This window comes from Leopardus geoffroyi, chromosome A2, assembly GCF_018350155.1.
Source record: "Leopardus geoffroyi isolate Oge1 chromosome A2, O.geoffroyi_Oge1_pat1.0, whole genome shotgun sequence".
NCBI classification, from domain to species: domain Eukaryota; kingdom Metazoa; phylum Chordata; class Mammalia; order Carnivora; family Felidae; genus Leopardus; species Leopardus geoffroyi.
This window is the reverse complement of record NC_059331.1, coordinates 11,229,758-11,245,807: the sequence shown is the minus strand read 5'-3', so window position 1 is coordinate 11,245,807 and position 16,050 is coordinate 11,229,758. Positions and strand designations below refer to the sequence as shown.

The 16,050-nt window shown below is 49.8% G+C and overlaps 1 protein-coding gene across 1 annotated transcript; it reads right to left on the bottom strand.

Moving 5' to 3' along the window:
- Positions 1–3,421: 3,421 nt before the first annotated feature.
- CCDC105 (coiled-coil domain containing 105) lies at positions 3,422–14,560 on the bottom strand. Its single transcript, XM_045492316.1, has 7 exons — positions 13,914–14,560; positions 12,931–13,035; positions 5,669–5,867; positions 5,106–5,272; positions 4,867–4,962; positions 4,658–4,771; positions 3,422–3,839 (listed from the first exon to the last, which is right to left on the bottom strand). The coding sequence occupies exons 1-7, from the start codon at positions 14,481–14,483 to the stop codon at positions 3,588–3,590; spliced, it is 1,503 nt and encodes a 500-aa protein (XP_045348272.1). The 5' UTR covers positions 14,484–14,560; the 3' UTR covers positions 3,422–3,587.
- Positions 14,561–16,050: the final 1,490 nt, after the last annotated feature.

Sequence of the window (16,050 nt, the reverse complement as noted above, 5' to 3'; positions counted from 1 at the left end):
TGCCTGAGAAGGCAGTAGAGTGGGATAGGGATCAGGCAGTGAGGTCAGATGGATGTGGTCTGAATGGGTGTGTCCCCCCAAAACTCATATGTTGGCCTCCCAAAAGAGGTCCCAAAGATAGTGGCATTAGGAGGTGGGGCCTCTGGGAGGTGATTGGGTCCTGAGATTGGAGCCCTCCTAAATGGGATTAATGTCCTTATAAAAGAGACCCCACAGAGCTCCCTTGCCCTTTCCACCACATGAGGACGTAGTGAGGAGGAACCAGCTGTGAACCAGGAAGGGGGTCCCCGGGAATGTGACCATGCTGGTGCCTTGATCTTGGACTTCCCAGCCTCCAGAACTGTGAGAAGTAAAGTCCTGTTGTTTATAAGCCCCCCAGGTGTGCTATTTTGTTACAGCAGCCTGAGTGGATGAAGACAGTAGGACTGTGTTCTAGGAGCTGTGCGTGGTGGTGGCCACATGCCATGATGTGCTCTGGAGACTAGAATGCCCACACTGGCTGAGATATAGTTTGTGCATTCCAGAGAAGACAGCATGAGCAGGACCAGTGAGGAAGTTGTCAGAAACCATCCAGGCAAGAAATGATGATGCCTTGGACTAGAAGTGGAGGAGTGTATGGGGCAGGGGATGGAGAAAAACAGACAGATTTTAAAATTATTAGGAGGAGGGGCACCCGGCCAGCTCAGTCAGAAAAGCATGTGACTCTTGATCTCGGGGTCATGAGTTTGGGCTCCACACTGGGTGTGGATATACTAATAACAATAAACTTAAAAAAAATTATTAGGAGGAAACTCAACAGCGTGTTTGATTGCACAATACATCTCCCAGGGCTCAGCAGAATCCTGGCCTCAGTTGATGCTACTGAATTACCTCGACTGAGTGACACGGGGATGTGCCCGATATCTAAGGGAGAGGTTGAAAGGCTTTCGTGGATCTGAGGCACTTTCACCCGGGGGCCCCTTCCCTCATAAAAAGAAACTTCAAGAATTATTTGACAACGGCATTGGTGTAACTTATGTGAAGTTCCCAGAGTAGTCAAAATTAGAGACAAAGTAGATGGTGGGAGCTAGGGGCGGGGGGAGGGGTGATAGGGAGTCAGTATTTAATAGCGACAGGGTCTTGGTTTTGCAAGATGATAAAAGTTCTGGAGATGGGATGATGGTGATGGCTGAGCCCCTATGGGAATGTGTTTAATGCCACTGAGCTGGGCGCTTAAAAATGGTTAAGCCAGTAAATTTTGTGTTACGTGTATTTTACCACAATAAAAAAAAATTGAGGGGCGCCTGGGTGGCGCAGTTGGTTGAGCATCCGGCTTCAGCCAGGTCACGATCTCGCGGTCCGTGAGTTCGAGCCCCGCGTCGGGCTCTGGGCTGATGGCTCAGAGCCTGGAGCCTGTTTCTGATTCTGTGTCTCCCTCTCTCTCTGCCCCTCCCCCGTTCATGCTCTGTCTCTCTCTGTCCCCCCCCCCAAAAATAAATAAACGTTGAAAAAAAATTAAAAAAAAAAATAAAAAAAAACAATAAAAAAAATTGAAATAAAACTCTGCATTGGTATAAAGATGATATAATCCGGACTGGATTTATAGTTTCAATCATTTTAATTTTAATATTTATAATGTTATATATTAAATGGTATATACTATAAACTATTGTCTATGGTATAAATAACATGTAATGTTATGCATTCTACATTCATACGTTTTTTTTTTTCTGACTTTAGAAGAAATGAAAGTGAAAACATTTTCATGGGTCTCTCCATTAGTGTCTGCTGTGGCCAATGCAGAAGTCAGCCCCGGGGAAATTGGCAGGAGGGAGAGGGTGCATTTCCAACATTGGTGTGCCGCAGGCATCCCTGGGAAACTCATTAGAAAAGCGCATCCCCAGCTTCTGCCCCCTGAGATTCAGATTCTGGAGGTCTGGAATGTGGCCCCCCAAGGTGGCATTATTGACAGGCACTGTAGATGTTCTCATGCAGATGATATATGGAGCTTTCTTCTGGGCAGTGGCATATCCCCTTGTAGACACATCCCCACACTTAAAAAAAATTTTTTTTTAATGTTTATTTATTTTTGAGAGGGAGGGACAGAACGGGAGCAGGGGAGGGGCGGAGAGAGAGGGAGACACAGAATCTGAAATGGGCCTCAGGCTCTGAGCTGTCAGCACAGAGCCCGACGCGGGGCTCGAACTCACGAGAACCGTGAGATCATGGCCTGAGCCCAAGTCGGGCGCCCAACCCACTGAGCCGCCCAGGCGCCCCTCCCCACACTTTTTAAAGTCCAGACTTAACCTCTTGCCCCTTCTTGGAATCTGTTTCTTCATCTCTAGCATGGGATGATGACCCCCACATTATAGTGTCCCTGAGAGCCTCGCCGGGTGCCCATGACGTGACCTGCGGCAGCAGCTGAAATCTCCGTTCTGAGGCAACCTAGGGGATTATGCAATCACTGTTGGGGAATAGTGGGTGAGCAGAGGTGACAAACCGGGGCTGTGTCAGCAAGGATGAGGGTGGCAGATGGCAACCCAGAGTGTGAGGCGTTGTATGCAAAAGGCAATGCTTGCATCCCTATGTAAGGTTTTGGGGTGTGGTGGACGGACAAAGCTGCAGCCAAGGGGACAATTCCCAGCCCCAGGAAGCATCTGCAGGAGCCTCAAAAGTCAGCGGGGTGACGGCAGCTCTGTGTCCCGGAGCATGTATGGACCGCATCAATGGGTTTCCTTTCTCACTGGCTTCAACCAGTAGGGAACCCTGGCCAAGGGAGAGAGGTGGGTAGGGGCATTTATGTCCCCAACATCCACATGACAGCACTGCAAGGCCGGCTGCCTTCGACCACCTTGTCCCTTCGGATTTAGGAGAGGCAAAGTCGGCTCTCCACAATTACCAGCACCTTGGTCCCCTGCTGTCCATCGAGGTTTTCCTGTATCCTGCCTCCACCTTTGCAAATACAGTGAATTCTCATTCTTTGTGGTAGTTATATTCTATACCTCTGTGTAGCGTTAATAACAGCGGCAAGTGTGTGTGTGGGGGGGCCTGCATTCATCTAAGAGGGGAGGACAGAGGGGAGCTCCGAATTTTGCTCAGAGTGCAGGCTTTAGAATCAGGGCTTACAATTCCAGCTTGTCCGCTTACCCGCGGCGTAACATTGGGCAGCTACCTTTCTCACAGGCCTCACACACGGACTCATCTGTCCTTCCTACAAGCCTTTGAGATGGGTGCTGTAATCCTCTCCGTTTTACAGGTGAAGACACTGAGGCCAGAGAGGGGGGCAGGGACTTGCCCAAGGCCACACAGCTTGAGTTTAGGGGGCTGCGATTGGAATTCGCCCTGGAAATCTGGAGCCCCAGTCCAGCCTGTTAACTCCCAGCATACACTGCCCGTCAGGTGGTGTAGGGTAAGTGAGTGATATACAGTAGGTGCCTCATATGTGGTAATCTGTGTCCTTTTTAATTATAGTTCTGCTAGAGGATGCTTAGAGGGAAGGCAGGTCAGGCAAGAGGAAGGGAGGGCCACGGAGCCGTCCAGTCTCTGCTCCGCAGGCCCCGGCAGGCAGAAACGCGCCGGATGGGTGGCCGGGGCACAGGGCCCGCCTGTCACTTGGCGGGGGCGCTGGACTCCGCGCGCGGCGGCGGCGTGCGCGGGTCCCAGTCGTTGACCAGGCGCTGCGCCTGCTGGTGGTACACGTGCGGGTGCCCCTGGCGCAGGCGCAGGCGCACCACGTTGAAGTCCACTTCGTACCCGATCCTCTTGCACTTGAGGCTTCGGGCGAGGTTCTGGCGCGTGGCGAGCAGCTCCTGCAGGTTTTCCTCCACGCTCGAGATGTGGCGCTGCAGCTTCTCAGTCCCCTGGGGGGTGCGGGGACCGAGCTGGGAGCTGGGCACTGTCCGGGGTGGGCGAACCCGCCTGGGCCGGGTGCGGGTGTGAAAGCAGCACACCTCTAGGAAGGGGCGGGCCTCCGAAGGGGAAGGGCACACCTGGGCCACGCGTGTTTGCGGGAGGTCCCCTCCTGGGAAGGGGCTCGAAGAGATCGGAGGGAGGGGGGCACGCACTGGGGCCAGAAATGCTGGAAAGGGAATCGGAAACAGGCAGGGGATGGAGAAGGGGACGCACCCGGAGAGCGAGGGGGAGGGGACCTGGGAGGTGGGGAGCCTCTGGGCGGGCGTGCCTGAAGCAGCTAGGCTGAGAGAGGGCCTTACGGAGACTCTTGGATACTGAGAACAAACTGAGGGTTGATGGGGGGGGGGGGGAGGGAGAGGGGAAAGTGGGCGATGGGCATCGAGGAGGGCACCTGTTGGGATGAGCCCTGGGTGTTGTATGGAAACCAATTTGTCAATAAATTATATTTAAAAAAAAAAAAAGAGGGAGCGAGGCGGGCAGAGATTGAGGGCACTTTGTCCCTCTCTCTCTCTCTCTCTCTCTCTCTCTCTCTCATATATATGTACATACACACACACACACAACATACAACACCCAATGCTCAGGAGGGCACTTTTTCTGAGACAGGTGTGGGTACCGGAAGCCCTCCTCCCGGAGCTGAAGGACTGACAGCCCTGGGTGAGGGGGTCTTACCTGGGTCAGGTGTGCTTGGGGCAGCAGTACCATCGGGATGCGGCTGCACCTGCAGAGGGCGGGAAGGGGCGGAGGGGGCCACGCAGGAGCATACCTGGGCGAGGCGCGTGGCTTCGGGCAGCTGGGTGCCCACGTGTCTCTGGTACACGCGAACCAGGGGTCTGTCCAGCTTCTCTCGGGTCTCCAGGTGACATTTTGACAGAGGACCCTGGCGGAGTGCGGTGTGCGGGGCAGTGAGGCCCCCGGGGCCGGCCTGGCGAGCGACCCTGGTCTCACCCCGCACGGTCTGGCGCCAAAACCCACCTTGATGAGGCCGTGAGTGATGTACATTTCCTGGTTGAATTTCGTGCACCGCTGGATAGTTCCCCGCATTAGTCCTAAGGTCATATTCATTCTTTCCTGGGTGAGGTGGGAGCACAGGGGGATCACAGTGGCTTCCTGGCTCCTCTGCTCCCGCGCCCCTCCCCCTCGTAGTCCCGCGTGGTCCATCCTAGCCCCCCCCCCCCCCCCCCCCCACGGGCAGTCGCGTCTGCCGCGCCCACCTCCAGCTCCAAGGTCTCCCGCATCTTCTGCGCCAACAAGGCGCACACGAGATCGTTTATCTGATGTTGCTGCGCCCGGATGTCCTCCTCGTTCTTTGCCATTTCCAGCAAGGTGTCCTTGGACTCCATCAACAGTCGCTTGGCTTCGTACAGAGCCGTGGCGCACTCTGCGGGCGGCGTGGGGACACTCGTTGGAGAGTCAAGGCCTCCTTTTCCCGGACCCTGGCGACCCTGGCTCTCTGAGCCCCCCTCCTCTATGTTCAGGTTGTGTTGGGCCCTGGGCGAGGGGACTTCATTGAAGGACCTGGACTAAGTCTTGGGGAGGAGTTCGTAGAAGTAGCGTCCCGGACTGACTGAGCGAGTGCTCGCACGGCACGCAGGAGTGTGTGGGAAGCAGGAGTGGGCGTGAAGAGCCAATCAAGAACGTGGGCTCAGTGGAGATGCGCTCTCAGCCCCCCTCACTAGGGGGGCAATTCCCCAGGGATGGCAGTGGCTGAGCAGTGGAGGAGGAGTGGGCACCCGAGGGTACCTACTGCAGTGCACTCCTTTCTTTGGAGGCCTACCTGGGGTATAGGTGCCCACAGGGTCTGGAGGCGGCGTTTTTTGGCCCTGAGATCTCGGGGAAGGGATGCGGGAGAGGTTCACCCAGGAGTGGCGGCCAGCCTGCTCCAGAACCTTATCCAGCGGCTGGTTCATAAGGTCCACAGCTTGGAGCCTCTCCTTACAGCAGAAAGCCAGAGTGTCGCGGCAGGAGGCCAGGGCCTGGGAACGAGGAAGCAGAGGGAGCAGAGAAAAAGGCAGAGAGTGAGCTGGGAGGTTGGGAGAGGCGGCGGGAAGCGATTTCTCCGCTGGAGGCTGCAAAGCGTTGCCACCTCCAACCGGGACCCTCTCCAGTTCTCCCTTGAAGGCGGGAAGAATTGATTTCCAAGGGGAAGTTCAGACCCTCCCCGCACCCCTCCCCTGTCCAGAAGCCTTCAGTGATCCCTAGGTGCTGGTGGTAGCTTCCCTGTCTTAGGTGCCATTTTCTTCTTGGGTTCTGTGCCCGGCTTTGCTCTGGCACCCCAAGAAAGCCCCTCCCCCCATCCACTGCCCCACCTATAAAGAGGAGAGATCCCACTGGCTATGTCTACACCAATAGTCTTCCTGTATCAGCCCTTTGCTCCCCAGCTACATTCAGGGCTGATCCCCTCCCCTAGCCTCAGGGTCTCTCCTCCTTTGCTCGAATTAGTACCAGGAGCCCTCCGCTGTCCTCAGAGTATCTCCCCCACCAACATCTATCTGAACTCCTCCTCCCACCCAAACCCTACTTCCACCATTATAAAATGAAGTATATCGCATTTCTTTGATACTTGTGGTTATTTAAAAGTTATATCCATTATATAAACACCACCCTCATCAAAATATAGAATATTGCCATCATCCCAGAAATGTTCCTGGTGCCCCTACCGTCCTCTCCTCTAAGCTGCCCTGCAGATTAGTTTTGCCTGTTTCTTTCTTTCTTTTTTCTTTTTTTTTTTAAGTTTATTTATTTATTTTGAGAGAGACAGAGACAGCACAAGTTGGGGAGGGGCAGAGAGAGAATCCCAAGCAGGCTCCGCACCGCCACCACAGAGCTTGATGTGGGGCTTGAACCCATGAAGAAGCTGTGAGATCATGACCTGAGCCGAAACCAAGAGTTGGATGCTTAACTGACTGAGCCACCCAGGCGCCCCTTGCCTGTTTCTTAAGATGTCCATAAGCTACAGCCTATGGACTGGCTGCCTCTCTTTGTAACTAAAACTTTATTGGAATACAGCTGCAGTTATTCGTGTACGTATTGTCTCTGGCTGTTTTGTGCTACACTGACCTAATTTTTTTTTTAATTTTTAATTTTTAAAATTAAATTATCCCCTTATTTATTTTAATATTTTTAATATAATTTATTGTCGAATTGGTTTCCATACAACACCCAGTGCTCATCCCAACGAGTGCCTCTTTAATGCCCTAATTTTTTTAAAAAATGTTTTTTTTTTTTTAATTTTTGACAGAGAGAGAGAGAGAGAGAGTGCCAGCGGGGAGGAGCAGAGAGAGAGGGGGACAGAGGATTTGAAGCAGGCTCTGTGCTGACAGCAGAGAGCCTGTTGCGGGGCTCGAACTCACAAACTGTGAGATCATGACCTGATCATGACCCAGGTGCCCCTACACTGGCCTAATTGAGTAGTTGTGATAGAGACTGCATTTCACGCAAAACCTTAAATATTTACTATCTGGTTCTTCAAAAAAAATTTGCTTTTGAAATCTAGAACTTTATATAAATGGAACCGTACCATGTGTACTTTATGTCTAGCTTCTTTTGTTGAATATTGTATCTTTGGGATTCAACCATTTGAGTAAAAAATAGATTTAAAAAGTCTTTCATTCATTAATTCAAATATTCATCAAACCCCTCGTGTATGCTGGGGAGTGTATTAGAGAGTGCGGATGCAGTGGGGAAAACCAGTCCAATTCCTGCCCCCCAAAAGTGACAGGGTTGGGGAGCCTGGGTGGCTCAGTTAAGTGTCTGACTTCGGCTCAGGTCATGATCTTGAGGTTCTTGAGTTTGAGCCCTGCATTGGGCTCTGTGCTGACAGCTCAGAGCCTGGAGCCTGCTGCTGATTCTGCCTCCCTCTCTCTGCCCCTCCCCTGCTCATTCTCTGTTTCTCTGTCTCTCTCAAAAATAAATAAACATTAAAAAAAAAAAAGAAGTGACAGGGTCAATATATGCAGACAAGACTGGTTAGTGAGTGGATCAGAGAAATGGGGATTACCTGGAGGGGAGCATGGGATCTAGAGGTTTTTGTTTTTGTTTTGTTTTGTATTGTGGTAAAACAGACATAACAAAATTTTCCATTTTAACCATTTTAAGTGCACGGTTCAGTGACATTAATGTATAACCACCACCTCTGTCCATTTCCAGAATTTTTTTTTTATTATCCTAAACAGATCTGTACTTGTTAGAGAATAATTCCCCATTCGTTCACTGGTGACAATGATCCAATAAAGATGGAAATATTGGTGATACAGGAGAACGGGGAGAAGGTGGGTGCAGAGGTAGACGGAATTACAGCATTGGCAGAGGAATAATGAGGTTTCCTTCAGTGACTCCCATGAGTTGGGGTCATTCATTGAGAATGAGGAAAGCAGGAATGGAGAGGTCTGAAGGAAGAGGAAGAATGAAATAACTTGCCTAGTGGGACAACAAACCTTCTAGACACACGCAGTGAGATCCCTGGGAAGGTTCTGAGTGCCAATTTGAATTCATTATCTTAAGTTGAAACAGGTCTGTTTGGATGTAAGCATTTTTCTCCAGAAATATGTACATTAGGCCTCTCCAGTGGCCCTTCTCAATTTCCATCTCTGTTTTTTTTTCCCACCTCTCCATTCACCTTTCTCTCTTGCAAACCCGTCCCTACTGGGGCCAACCTCAGGGTCTTCTCCCTTGTCAGTTTCAGACTTTCTCAAAGGATTTTTCAGGACTCACCAGATTTAATTTTTTTTTTTTCCAACGTTTATTTATTTTTGGGACAGAGAGAGACAGAGCATGAACGGGGAGGGGCAGAGAGAGAGGGAGACACAGAATCGGAAACAGGCTCCAGGCTCTGAGCCATCAGCCCAGAGCCCGACGCGGGGCTCGAACTCACGGGACCGCGAGATCGTGACCTGGCTGAAGTCGGACGCTTAACCGACTGCGCCACCCAGGCGCCCCTCAGGACTCACCAGATTTAAAAGAATATGACCCTGGCCTGGGGGTGTGGTGGGTGAGCACAGCTAAGGTTCAGCACCACGGATAGTGGTGCAACCAGCTCTTAAATTTCCTCTCCCAACCTCACCCAGGACCCTGGTCTGTCCCTTATTTGAATGTCTTTGTAATGTGAACTCTGTGAGGGCAAGGCCATCTCTCTCCTCTTCATTACTTTGTCTTCAGTGCCAAGCATGGTACCCAGACACCGGGGTACTGGATTAATAGTTGTTAAATACATGAGTCAAAAGCACACACAAGTTACTAGCTAACTTTAACTGGTCCCAAGGGTTCCATCAAACCTGGCCGCCTTTTCGTCTTCATTAGTGCCCTCATAAAGAAACCCTTGTTGCAAGAGTGAAGGATGTAGTGAGAGACCGTCTCTGGCTGGAGGTGGCAAAGATTGAGCACATATTACATATAAAGAGCTAGGCTCAAGACATCTGAGCTGACTCACAAGGTGGTTCTCCCACTTCTGGGTATATATCCAAAGAAAATCAGGATCTCAAAGAGATATCGGCACTCCCATGTTCATTTCAGCATTATTTACAATAGCCAAGACATGAAAACAATCTAAATGTCTGTTGATAGGTTAGTGAATAAGGAACAATGTGATATATATACTATTATCATATTAATTATATAATATTGATGTATTATAATCAAAACATTGATATCTTAATATACTATAATATATAAAATAATTATGTAATATAGAATATATTATAACATGTAATATTTTACAATATGTTGTATATTTACATATATCATATATAGAAATTATGTTATATAATATGATATAATATATAATTGTATAATGATATAATTATGTAAATATAATATAATAATATAATATAATATAATTATATAAACATATTATGTATTATATAATATTATAATTATATTATATCATATGTAAGCTATATATGTAAGCTATATAACATCCAATGGAAAAAAGACAGTCTCTTTAACAAATGGTGCTGGGAGAACTGGACAGCAACATGCAGAAGGTTGAAACTAGACCACTTTCTCACACCATTCACAAAAATAAACTCAAAATGGATAAAGGACCTGAATGTGAAACAGGAAACCATCAAAACCCTAGAGGAGAAAGCAGGAAAAGACCTCTCTGACCTCAGCCGTAGCGATTTCTTACTTGACACATCCCCAAAGGCAAGGGAATTAAAGGCAACAATGAACTACTGGGACCTTATGAAGATAAAAAGCTTCTGCACAGCAAAGGAAACAACCAACAAAACTAAAAGGCAACCAACGGAATGGGAAAAGATATTTGCAAATGACATATCAGACAAAGGGCTAGTATCCAAAATCTATAAAGAGCTCACCAAACTCCTCACCCGAAAAACAAATAACCTAGTGAAGAAATGGGCAGAAAACATGAATAGACACTTCTCTAAAGAAGACATCCAGGGGCGCCTGGGTGGCGCAGTCGGTTAAGCGTCCGACTTCAGCCAGGTCACGATCTCGCGGTCCGTGAGTTCGAGCCCCGCGTCGGGCTCTGGGCTGATGGCTCAGAGCCTGGAGCCTGTTTCCGGTTCTGTGTCTCCCTCTCTCTCTGCCCCTCCCCCATTCATGCTCTGTCTCTCTCTGTCCCAAAAATAAATAAACGTTGAAAAAAAAAAAAAAAAAAAAAAAAAAAAAAAAAAAAAAAAAAAGAAGACATCCAGATGGCCAACAGGCACATGAAAAGATGTTCAACGTCGCTCCTTATCAGGGAAATACAAATCAAAACCACACTCAGATATCACCTCACGCCAGTCAGACTGGCCAAAATGAACAAATCAGGAGACTATAGATGCTGGAGAGGATGTGGAGAAACGGGAACCCTCTTGCACTGTTGCTGGGAATGCAAATTGGTGCAGCCGCTCTGGAAAGCAGTGTGGAGGTTCCTCAGAAAATTAAAAATAGACCTACCCTATGACCCAGCAATAGCACTGCTAGGAATTTACCCAAGGGATACAGGAGTACTGATGCATAGGGGCACTTGTACCCCAATGTTTATAGCAGCACTCTCAACAATAGCCAAATTGTGGAAAGAGCCTAAATGTCCATCAACTGATGAATGGATAAAGAAATTGTGGTTTATATACACAATGGAATACTCCGTGGCAATGAGAAAGAATGAAATATGGCCTTTTGTAGCAACGTGGATGGAACTGGAGAGTGTGATGCTAAGTGAAATAAGCCATACAAAGAAAGACAGATACCATATGGTTTCACTCTTATGTGGATCTTGAGAAACTTAACAGAAACCCATGGGGGAGGGGAAGGAAAAAAAAAAAAAGAGGTTAGAGTGGGAGAGAGCCAAAGCATAAGAGACTGTTAAAAACTGAGGACAAACTGAGGGTTGATGGGGGTGGGAGGGAGGGGAGGGTGGGTGATGGGTATTGAGGAGGGCACCTTTTGGGATGAGCACTGGGTGTTGTACGGAAACCAGTTTGACAATAAATTTCATATATTGAAAAAAAAATTTATAATAATTATATAATCATAATATTATATAATGATATAATCATAGTTAATATATATTAAAAAGATACTTAATAATATATATTATATATTATACATGCTATGTATTATGTATTGTATTACAGTACATAAGATATGGCATATTAATATATATAGCATATGTTATATAGTTTATATGCTATAATATATAGTATATAGCATACAATATATAATATATTGTTATAGACTATATTAATATGTAATGTAATATATAATATACATATTATAAATTATATAACATACTAAGATAATAATCAATGTTTTATAATATTAACATCATATATTAATAATATATAACAATAGTATAATACATGATAGATAATATAATATGTATATAATATTATATATGCAACAGAATATTATTCAGCCTTGAAAAAGGACATCTTGCCATTTATGACAACATAGATGAGCCTGGAGGTTCATTATTATGCTGAATGAAATAAACCAGATGCAAAAAGATCTCACTTATATGTGGAATCTAAAATAGTCAAATGCATGGCAGCAGAGCATAGAATGGTGGTTTCCGGGCCCTGGGGGGGAGGGAGAAATGGGGGAAATGGTCAAGGGGCATAAAGTTTCAGTGATGCAAGATGCTTAAGTTTGGAGATCTAATATAGAACAATGTGACTATAGAGAACAATACCGCATTTTATAATTGAAATTTGCTAAGAGTTTAGATCTTCAGTGTTCTCCCACACACACATAAAGGTAACTATGTGAGGTGATGGATATGTTAACTACCTTGACTATGGTGATTATTTCACAATGTCTACATATATCAAATCATCAAGTTGTAAAAGGCGAAAGATTTATGCGCTCTGAAGAGAAACCAGACCATTATCAAATCATCAAGTTGTACATCTTGAATATATACAATTTTAAGTTGTCAGTTAGGGGCGCCTGGGTGGCTCAGTTGGTTAAGCGTCTGACTTCGGTTCAGGTCATGATCTCGCGGTCCGTGGGTTCGAGCCCCGTGTTGGGCTCTGTGCTGACAGCTCAGAGCCTGGAGCCTGCTTCAGATTCTGTCTCACTCTCTCTCTGACCCTCCCCTGTTCATGCTCTGTCTCTTTCTGTCTCAGAAATAAATAAACGTTAAAAAAAAACTTTAAATAAAAAAAAAATAAATTGTCAATTATATCTTGATAAGGATGGAAAGCAAAAAGACACCTGAGCTTGACCCACAGCCCTGCCACTGGCTAGCCCTGTGCCTTGGTTGAGTCTGTGTCTCTGAGCCTCAGTTTTCCTGTCTCAAATGAGGGGATCATCGTTTCTATTTCACAGGAGTGTTTCAAGATGTTAGCTCAGTGACTGCACAGGGCTCGGCTCAGAAGTGGTGTTCATTGTTATTCTGAGGCCCAACTCCATCTCTCAGAGCCTCAGTTTCCCCACTTCACAAAGTGGAAATACAGTGAATGTCAGGTTAGGGTGGGCAGGGGTGTGGATTGAGGGTTTGCTGTGGCTACGGTCCCCAAGGTCAGAGCAGTTCACCCGTGTGGATCCACCTGCAGCCCTCTTAACTTGACCTGAGGTATTCCCAACCTTGAGCAGGGCCTCGGATTTTTCCATATCTCTTTCCATCTTCCTCTTCATGCTCTTAAGCTCCTCCTTCTCCCAGGTAAGCATACTGTCAGCTTTGTCAGGGACCTAGCAGACAAGGAGAGACTCTCTCACACCTTTGAGAGGGCTGGACGGAGACTTCTCCTTCCAGGGTAGTAGAGGGTTTGCCAAGTTCATAAGCTCTCGGTTTGGAGAATGGAGTTGGGGTGCTCTTGCCCATTGGGAATCTCTCTGAGAAGCCTTTATTCTTTCAGGGGGCTCTCACCGGGTGGGGTGTCTTACCCTTTAGAGGGTGGAGGTGGGAGCTTCTCCGTGTGGGGTCTCGTCGTCCCCTGGGGAGGCTGGAATGTTCCCCACTTTTGGGGTGAGGGTCTGTGGTTTCACTTTACGGGGAGGACGTCACCAGGGCTGAGACTAGGGGGTCTCGCTCTTTTTCTGGCTGGGGACGTGACTCCCAAGTGCAAGGACTCAGAGTTTGAGGGTCTCAACCTGTAAGCAGGACCTGTTCCTTTCTCCCCAGATGAGGCCGGAGGAGGGGTTCTCACTCTCGGAGGCTGTGGTGGGGAGGACTGGGGCTTAAAAAAAAACATTCTGAGGGGAGTTTCAAGGGTTGGGACCGGGACATCACCTACTGTCCTCAGCGGGGCTGGGGGGGGGGGGTTGGGGGGGTTTACATCACCTACTGTCCTCAGCGAGGTGTGTGTGGGGCTTTGGATGCGTTTTCACTGGGCTTTGAGGGTCTCACGCCCACGGGAGGGCCTCACCTTCTGGGCTCAGAATCGAGGCACCCCGTCGTGGGGGGTGTCCTCATCTTCTGGTGCCCTTACTCCTGGGGTGGAGGTGGGGGTTCTCTCTACGGGGAGGGGTTTTCTCGGGCCGAGCATCTACCTGGGATCGGAGGCCTCGGGCTTTGCCACTGGGCCTGGGGTGGGGTGGGGTGGGGCGGGGGGGGGGCAGCGTCCCACCTTCTCAGACTTGGGCCGGTAGCCCCGAAGCTTGCTGCTCTGCTGGTTAATAAGCAGGCCTTTGCGGACTTGGGCGAGCCCGCGGTCGGTGGCCTCGCGCTGGCGCTGCAGCAGCCACAGCTGCCCATTGACCTGGTGCTGCGCGCGGCACAGGCGGGCGGCGGCGAGGCGCGCCCCGCGCGCGTGCGCGTGCACCACCTCGGCGCTCTGCAGGGCCCGGGCGTCGCGGTGCAGGGGCAGCGGCAGGCGGGCGTGCCAGGCGGGGGGCTTCACCTTGCCCTTCCACAGCGTGACGCCCTCGCCCGGCGGCGGCTTCTCCACGGTGCCGCCGCCCGCGAGCATCTCCACGCGGAAGCGCCAGGGCAGGATGTAGGCGGCGCGGCAGAGGTGGCGCGCCACGTGCGGCTCCCACACGCTGTCCTCGGGTTGCCACATGGTCACCGCCTCCTGCTCGCAGCGGTCGGTCAGCTGGCGCGCCTTCTGCAGGGTGGCCGTGGCCGCCTGGCGCCACGCCGGAGCCCCAACGCGCGGGTCCTGGCTGCGCTCGGCTGGGGGGATCAGCACGGGCATGGTCCCGGCTTCGTGTCTCCCCACGGGGAGAGGCAGGGACTCCCAAAGACGCGCCGCTCGCTCCTGGCCCGAACGGGGAGTGAAACAGAGTGCCCATCACCATGGCGACGGTGGCAACAGCGCGCAGTTCCGGCAGTGGGGGAGGGGAAAGGCTGGAGAGAGGCGCGGATGGAGTCTCTGCTTTGGAACTTGGCCGGGGTGGCTTGGCATCCTGGCTCCTGCGGGAAGCCGGCCTCATCTAGCGCCTCTCTCGCTGGCGCTTTTTCCCTCCAGCAACACAGGCCTCCTTCCAGCTGCTGGGACGCGCTAAGCTCTTTCCCGCCTTGTCAAAGCCTCGGATTCGCTGTTCCTTCCCGGTGGCATCCTCCTTTGCCGGTCCTTCCCTCCCAGGGCTGGCTCTTTTCCAGTCTTCAGAACCGAGCTCAAATATCACTATCTTAAAAGGCTCTTTCCTTAAAAAAATTTAAAAAAAAAGTTTATTTATTTTTGAGAGAGAGACAGAGCACAAGCAGTGGGGGCGCAGAGAGAGAGGGAGACACAGAATCGGAAGCAGGTTCCAGGCTCTGAGCTGTCAGCACAGAGCCTGACCCGGGGCTCGAACTCATGAACCGTGAGAGCATGACCTGAGCTGAAGTCGGCTGCTTAACCAACGGAGCCACCCAGGTGCCCCAAAAGGCTCGTTCCTTAGTACCATATCTCAGCTCTACTCTTTCCCATCGCTCAGGACTTTTTGGTGCAATCCAGAGAAACAGAAAAGATGGCCATACAGTCAGAATCACAGCCCAAATCCAAACAAACAGCCCCAAACCAAAACCAACCGCCTCCCCCCAAACCAACAATAACAACAACAATAAGACACGCGGCGGCTACCATTGCAGAACCCCTCAGCTGTGTGGTCTATCTTGGAGGCTGCTGCTGGAGGTACCCCCCACCAGTCAGTTCTCCACGGCACCCGCCTCTCCACCTTTCTGGTTCCCAGGGTGTAAGCTGGCTGCATCTAATTGGTTGAGCCTGTGTCACGTGGCCATGCCCTAGCTGCAAGGGAAGCTAGGAGAGTGCGACGCGCCTGAGACTCTTGTTTCAATGGCAGAATAGAGAACGTTAGTTCCTACGGAGACGCGGCTGATGTAGATTTCCTTCAACATAGGAAGCAGGTTCCAGTCTGGGGAAGAAAGAAGAGACGGCTGCCCTCCACGCCTCCCCCACAGTTCTCGATCGCGTCACCTCCTTTGTTTCTTTCTAGCAGTGGCCTGTTTACTTGAGCATTTGGTAGGCACCCCAAACTCGCCAGGTCCCAAGCCAAACTTTTGATGCATCGCCCCGATCTTTCCCTCCACTAGTTTTGCTCGACTTGATAGCTTGGCCCACCAGCCACCCCAGTCGCTTATGTGAAAAACGTTGCAGCTTCCTTACTTTTTCATGTATGCATCCAACCCACCCACAAGTTCTGCCAGCCCTATCTTCAAAATTTATCCCCAATGGGATCATCCTTTCTTCCGCTGCTAACACCAACATTCTTAGTCTCACTGCCGTCATCAACCCTCATCACATGGTCTCTCTGCCTATA